This window comes from Phaseolus vulgaris, chromosome 2 (genome assembly GCF_000499845.2).
Source record: "Phaseolus vulgaris cultivar G19833 chromosome 2, P. vulgaris v2.0, whole genome shotgun sequence".
NCBI lineage: Eukaryota > Viridiplantae > Streptophyta > Magnoliopsida > Fabales > Fabaceae > Phaseolus > Phaseolus vulgaris.
The window spans coordinates 7,539,204-7,547,264 of NC_023758.2; the positions used below are offsets into that span (position 1 = coordinate 7,539,204).

At 33.9% G+C, this 8,061-nt stretch overlaps 1 protein-coding gene across 1 annotated transcript; it reads right to left on the reverse strand.

Moving 5' to 3' along the window:
- Nucleotides 1-635: 635 nt before the first annotated feature.
- Nucleotides 636-4,743, reverse strand: LOC137810549 (protein neprosin-like). Its single transcript, XM_068611886.1, has 7 exons — nucleotides 4,022-4,743; nucleotides 3,847-3,933; nucleotides 3,429-3,641; nucleotides 2,735-2,899; nucleotides 2,460-2,513; nucleotides 2,192-2,338; nucleotides 636-1,267 (listed from the first exon to the last, which is right to left on the reverse strand). The coding sequence occupies exons 1-7, from the start codon at nucleotides 4,394-4,396 to the stop codon at nucleotides 890-892; spliced, it is 1,419 nt and encodes a 472-aa protein (XP_068467987.1). The 5' UTR covers nucleotides 4,397-4,743; the 3' UTR covers nucleotides 636-889.
- Between the last annotated feature and the right edge of the window lie 3,318 nt (nucleotides 4,744-8,061).

The following is an 8,061-nucleotide window of genomic DNA, read 5'->3' on the forward strand; positions in this document are numbered from 1 at the left end:
ATTAAAATAATTTTTAAATTAATATTTAAATTATAATAATAAAATGTATTAAATAAAATTGAATTTAATACAGTAATATTATTTGATTAAGTAATACAAACCTCATTACATCCATAGTGCCATGATATTGAAATGACATCAAAATAAAATTCATAGGTATTATTAGACAGTGTAAGATTATATTGAAATGCTAATAAAATAAAATAACGTGTACAACTGTTCTTAGATACTCTAAAATCTAGGCCTTCAAAAGAATAATAAACGATATATTTGTAAGATATCAGTTGACTATTCCAAACTTTGATTGCGAAGGTGCAACGACGGCAAATCAAACCTCTAAACTTCGTATATTCAAATACTTCAAACTAAATGTTCTGCAACAACAATTATTAAAAATTTCCAGGAATGTTAGCATCTAAATCAAACACTTTTTAATTTTTTTTTTCCAAAATAACATTTCCATCAATGATATTCCTAAAATGTAAATTCTAAAAATGTAATATCATGAAACAAACGTTCTCTGAGAATAATTTTAACCAAGAGAATATTAGTTCAAATCAAAGGAAGAAACAAACTAGAAAAGAAGCAAGAAACGAGAAAGGTGATTTTAATGAGTTGATAAAATGAGGAAGGAATAGAAAAACAAGAACCGTAATATATTTACTATTTCTCTTTAAAGATTTACACAAGAGTCCAGGTGGTAATGGTATAATCAATGGGTGACTAGTTAGTAAAAAAGAAGAAAAAATAATCTTGATCAACAAACAAATGTAAATTAAATATAAGAATAAATGACCCCATGACCCAAGCTTCTTGAATGCCCTTGAGAAGGAAAACCAATGTCACCCAAACCCAAAAATGACCAAATATAAAAGAAAAAAAAAATCCCTTAGGGACATCTCACATTTCTCCCAGGTCCACCATAGTAAAAGTAATTCCCCCAAACATTATTAATCCCTCCTTGAATGTCATAGCAATTGGGGTGATCGGCAAGAACCCTAAGATTTGACAAGGGTACCAAGTTGTTGTCCCAATCCACAACTTGCATGTTCCGAAAATATGAAGCTTTTCCAAACCCTTCACTTGCAAAATGTCCACTACCCATTTGGGTAGAAGTGTGAGACCCTGATTGCCTTGAATTCACCACTTCTCCTCCAAATTGCACCATGCTTGCATGATCCCTTAGGTGTGTGAACAAGAATGATGGCCAATACCCGACTAAGATTCCGGATCCAAACTCAAGCCACCAATTCCCATGCTTTGGATCCTGCACAAAAAAAATGAAGCATTGCACCAAACCTTCAATGTCACCTTTTCTTGCAACTACTCAAAGATAGACATAATTATGAATAGCAACATGTTAGCCAGGTTGGTAAGTGAAACGGGTCAAAAAGAGGGGAAAAGAAAGGTGGCGAATGTTGGGGGAATAAGCCAGTTTTTAGGGTTTTGTTAGAATAATGGTAAAACGAAGAGGAAAAAAAAAGTGAAAGAGAATCTTGAAAAGAAGGGGAAATACAGTTCATTATTAGAATTCACAGTGCATGCGTGTAATGTCCCAAAGTATTAAAGTGAGTAAAGTGGCATGTTAACTAAGACATGACACTGTACAAAACTTTGTGCACCATCACTTTATTCTTCCTCTTTTTTTAGTTACTATGATCTTCAGTTTCATAAAATTAAAAACAATTATCATGCCATGAAATGCTTTAAATAATCTTCCCTTGCTTCTTCTACTACTCTATATCGCAAAACTCGATGCCATTTGCGACACTTCCCAAATATGGAGACCCCATCATCATTCTCTATTTTTTTAAATCCATTTGTTTTTGGTTCGTTTGGGCTTTTGACTACGAAACTTGAACACTTTTTTTAACCAACAAATATTCAAATCGAACGGTAGGAACAGTGTTCTGTCATCAAATCTTTTATCCTTTATCTGGGACCCTCAACCCATCATGTATGCCACAAAAAAAGATTAACCTAAACTAGGATATAAATAAACCCTAAGTGGCTTAATCCGTTTTATATGACAAAGTTTAGCTTTTTCAGTCAACAACAAAAACCGCGCATAATCACCAAAACAAAAACTAACATAAAGTAACCCAAAAAGAAACAAATCGAGACTTCTACATCAAGTTGTCGCTAAATAATTAGTTTTTATGATGAATTTCGTAATGAAGCACCAAATTACCTTCCAGATCAGCAAGCTGATATCAAATTGTCCACCACCATAGGAAGAAGTTGGAGAGATTGCAGCTCCAATAGCAATTCTATTGTTAGTTTGAACAAAACCAGAGCACAGTAAATTGTAGCATCCAGTTGCTTGATATGCATCACTCTGTAAATAATAATTAGAAATAAGAAAATAAAAAAAATTTGTTTGACTAAAAAATTGTACCATGATGAGAGGTTATTAATTTATGATCTGCGATACTTTTGTGTTGAATGAGTTTTCTTACCGTCCAATAAGTGAAGAATCTGGGGTAGGTGTCCCCATAGAGCTCAGGGCTGACCTGCAGCAAAATGAATTGAAATAAGTTTGGTTATCGAAAGCTGAAAATTAAATTGAGTGATGAAAATGAATGGTAGGTAGTTGAGCATGGTATCTGTGTTTTGAATGCTATTGGTAACGAAAAAGGATAGAGTGGTAGAAATTATTGAAAGAAAATGAGTGTGTTTGTGTAAAGAGAGAATTGATTAATTAAGGTGCAGTAATGGGTGAATTGAAACTTGCCTGCCAACCAGCTTCAATAGTGTTGAGATCATCCCCAAATGAACCAGATATGACCCACATTTGGGACAGGCTGAATTCATCTTGATTTGTCACACGGGGTGCCCACACGTTTATGCTAGCCTTTGCTCCGTAGTACTGTTCTCCACTCACATACCCAACTGCATGCTGTGCAGTGCACCAGCAAACACTATTGTTAGGTTTGCAAATATCTCAGGATCAAACTATTTGTTAGCTCAGTTTGAAGAGTTGCTAGAGGAAATTATATATATATTTTTTTCTATGTCAGAGTTTAATCTTGATGTTGAGTTAAGGTAAAGGTAGCTGCAACATACATACATACATACACAAGGATGAAAAGGCCACTTTCTTTGGAGTAAGTGAAACATTACTAGCTGAGGAACCATGGAATTCTGTGATTGCCATAAATAGGAAATGGTTCAAGTTTCACAATCGAAAGAAAGGAATGAAAATCCAGCTAATCAAAATTTATTGTTGGCGCTTTCATCACTATTCTTAGCTTCATGGTAAAGCATGGTGAAAAAAAAAAATATGCAAAGGTTGAAAAGCAAAACACTTTACTCCCTTGTGTTTGCCTTAATAGTTTCTGCTTGACTTGTTTGTTAATGCCTTCCTTTGGTTTGGTAAAGGAAAAAAAAGAAAGATAAAGAAAAGAAAAGAAAGTTTCAGTGCATACCTCATGACCATTGCTGTTGGTGTCCCTTCTAACACGCCTTCTTATTTTCCTTCCAAATCTGCTCACAGAACTAGCCCTTAACATGTCTTGTTCTGTTGTTCTTCTGATTGGAATTGTACCTTCTGGACATGACTCCCCTAACATGGTCCATAGCTGAAAATTCTCACTCAATATGTCCCTCTTGTTATGACCTTTAGGCCTTTCTGGAGGATCCTGCACATGAATCAACGTCTGCACTTTAATTCAAATTTCTCCCTAACTTCAAATGATAAATTCTGTGTAATTTAAATTTCTCCCTACTTCAAATAATATATTCAAAGAAACCATGTAGTCCCGAAGTTTGAGAGATTATTAGTATTTGACTATCCATTAATTAAAAGAAAAATCTAAGAAATTGTCTGAGACAATTATCAACTACCAGTGGTTTGTGTCCCTTCAACATAGGATGATCAAAAGCTGGTTGCTGATGAGACACCACACAGTCTATTACATCCCCGTCAGGACTCTGCAGGCAGCGGAAAGAACTTGAGCATGTTACGGTTAAAAACAGGGGAGAAAACAAGGGATGTGAAAAGCTAGAAACTTTGTCTGACCTGAATTGTCTTAACAGAGGGCTTGTTGATTTGCTGAAGACGAGTTCTTATGATGTTCATCTTGTGGACCTCTTCTTGCGGCTTAAGAGTCTGGTTGGCAACTGGTGTGTTGCCCATTTCTGAGGAACAAACAGGACAAAGCAAAGAAGCAACAAGAAGGAAATGTACAAGTGTGGAAATGATTGGGGAGCTCAAACACAAGCTAAAATTCATGCTTGAGAGATCTCTCTTCCTTGTTTCTATTGACAAATCCGTGTGAGTTTGTTCACATTGGCCTTGTCTTCTTGTTCTTGCATGACCAAAACAAAAGTGTGTGTTCCCAGGCTTTGATTCTGCCAAGGTAAACACGTCTCCCACCAAATCTATCCAACACATGGTGAGTATTCTAAGAAAGGCTAATTACTCCTTCACCATCTTCAATGTCTTGGAAGCACACAACAACTTCCTTCTATTCTCTCTCTGACTCTCTCTTGGAGTTTAGTGCTCAAGACTTGTGAAACTTGGGTTTTCTTACTGACAACTTGAGCTTCCAGGTGCTACCTGATTAAAAAAAATGCACAGGGTTGGGGTTTCTTCAAGTTTTGACCATGTGGGGTGGAGTACTTATAAATGCCAGAGTAGTGATGAAATCATGCCGAATTTAAAAATTCCAAGAAAGTGTGTGCGCAAGGAGGGTGCATGAATCATGGCTCATTAAAAAAAGTTGCGAGAGTTTTTTACACAGTTTTTTTTTTTTTTCCTTTAGTTACTATTTTGGTCTTTAAGGAACGTAATTATCACGGTGTCCATTAGTTTGGTTGTTCAATTGAATCAATACCAATAGGTTCATTAAAATGGTGGTTTAATGTCATTTTGAACATTAAATTAGTTCTTTAATATAATACCCGTGTTTATGATGAAAGGGCCAAACCATTGACTTTTTTAACATTGGAAAATTAAAATTAAGAGTTTAATGATACTTTTTTTGTTCAAAGTGAAAAAGTAAAGATTTTTGTTTTCAAGTAATAGGAATGCATTGGAAAGAAACTGCAAAACGAGGTTTTTTGAAATATAAGAAATGGGTTATGAGGAGCAGAATTTAATGATGTCATTTTGTGGTGGTCAATCATGAGGGTAGTTTATCTTTTACTGAAGAACAAATGGTGGTAGGGCGTTTCTATTTTGAAGTAAAAATATTGGAGAAGTAAGGTTGTATGAGAAAAGGTTAAAAAATTAGACAGAGAAAATGTACTTGAAGGTATCCAAATTGGTCATAAGACAGTTTGGTGGGAGGGAAAGAGAGGAAGAGATATCAAAGTCAGAGAGATATAAGAGGAGATGTTTCCGGTCTCCAATACAAGAACTGAAACTTTAGCTTTTGTGGTGTTAGTTTTTTGGGGCAAAATGGGACTGATGATTTCTGTTATTCTTTACTTTGTGTCTCAGGACTCAGAAATTACGATTGATTTCGGTTCTCTATTTGCTTTAAGCCACTTGCTTTCCCACTTCCCAAGATCTTCTATTATGACTCAGCTCGCTACTACATTTTTATTCCCTTTCATATACCCAAATTTCTATTCTCTTCAATTCACCCTATTTTGATAAGTTGCAACTTTGAAAACAATCTTCTATCTACTTACACCAAACTAGATAGATAGAGCGATTAATTATCTGCTAGATTATTTAGTATTTTTTACGTATCTTTATTTGAAATCATAGTATTTGAAAGTCGTATCATACTTTGATTCAACCCAGTTGAAGGAAATCAATCAATTTAAAAGAATACAACTTTTCAGCTGTTCATATATCTCTGATAATAATAATTCTTTATAAGTATTTTGAACATACGATGTTTGACTAATTTTCATATATTTTAATTAATTCAATTTTCTAATTTCAGTCAATGACACTGAAATTTATATAGTTTTAAAAGACTACAAAGATAATTTTTGTAATATTATTTTACAGATTTACAATCTTATTTTTAATAATTTATATATAGTTACATTTTAAATTTTTAAGCGTATACTGAATTAAATAAGTGAAGAGTAATTAGAACCCAAGTAGCTAAAAAATATAATTAAAGTTAACTTTCATAGATAATTCTATACTTATTCGAGTCTTATAACTAGTATTAAGATGGTATGATTCACATTTTGAAGTATCTAGTTAAAACTTTAATTTACGTGTTTTTATGTTCCATTTACAAGGCTTTTAAGGTAGTGAGATAGATTATTAAGCGTATGTTTATTTTACTCAAATTTTATTTTTCCGTATGTATTGAATGAAAGGTTTTTTAAGAGATGTCTTTGAAGAAGTTACCTATGACTTTGCATGAGTGAGAGTTGAATTGGTACTAGGAAGGTCCCCAACCTAATTGGCACGCGCAGACATGGCTTTGTGCACTACATGTTTAAGAACAAACTCATGAGAGGCATGCGTGTCATGGTTTGTCCATGGTTTTGGGGGCTCAATCTTTTGTTTGTCGTTAATTAGGTGAACCCCATCCAGAAAATAAAGCCACCACTAATAATGTTTACCAACGTAACTACCTTAATCAAGGACACTTAATCACCAAATTCTTCTTATCTTAAAGGGATGTTAGCTTCTTCCACTTTTATAGATTATAATCATTTTGTCTTTTCAGTTGTGTTATTACTATGGTGCACCCCTAGTAATCGAGTGGCTGGTCAAAATGCTAACCATCACTTTTAACTATCCTTGGTGAGAAGGAAAACATTAAGGAGAATGAAAATTTAATCATGAAAAAGCTATATTTTGCAGTTAATTCTATGAAATTTTTATGGGCAGATTGAATTACACGTTTCTGTAGGGTTAGTTTCCGTCATTCATAGATAATGGCTTACTTTCATTGAAAAAAATTGTACCACTGACGCTCTTCAAAAAATTCTGAATATGCTATTTCCATCACTGATATTTTCATAAGAAAAACTATTTTTTTTAATATTATTAATATTTTCGCATCTGAGATCTTTGTTTCCAAGCTCTGGTGTTAGAACTCATGACAATTATAATTAAAAGTATCCATCTGAATCTTAATATTTCTTGATTTTCTTATTGAGAAGATTGTTTCTCAATCTTATAGAACAACAAATGTGCACTTATGTTAATGATAATGATAATAGCAGACACATTATATTGAGTCCAAGGCAACACAATAACCAAAAAAAGAGGCAAGCATAACACAAATTAATGACCAAGCACTTGAGTGGAATTAAACAAATAGTTTCATTGGAGTAAAACATAGCTTAAGTTACTTACGGAACACATGTCCTCAATCAAAATGATTATTACCAACACTACATAATTGATTTGAGCTAAGACAGAGTATGCTACCCTTCCTAGGGGATGTAGTCCATAAACCTTTGTTAGACATTAGGGACTATGATCCAAGGCTTCATTGGCACCAACACTGTTGTTGTCTTTCTTTCAGAGTGTTTCTCTAGTATCTCCTTTTTGGGCTCTGGCAATGATACCTGCCTACCATTTTGCTAGCAACCTCTTTATTTGTAGCTCTGAATTTTTAAATCCTTTTCTTTTCTTACCTCTCAGAAAAGACCTGGCTCATAGTCACTAACACCAGCAACATAAAAAATTGGAAGCATATGGAGAATCTGGTCCCCTGTGAGTCACTCTCACTACAGCCAATTGGTCGGCATAATAAATTACATAATCTCAGTGAAACTAAAACTCATGTCTCTTACATCCAGAAACATTCAGCTAAGCACTTTACACAAGTTAGTTGAAGGTCAAGAATGAAGATATGTTTGGATAGTAACTATAAAACACAAAAGGCCAAATAAGCTTTCTTCTTCTGTTGTTTCAGTGAAAAATGAAAAGACCCCTCTAACTAACTCATGGACAATTCAAAACAAGGGATTAATTAATTTAATTATAGTCACCAGTTTAATGGATATTATGGACCATTGTACAGCCAAGTTTAGAATTGTACAGCCTTAAAAAGTTTCTGTTTATCTTTTGAGTTTTTCACTCACTATAAATTAAAATTTGCATGTATTAAGACAGTGGAGCCTTCTTTC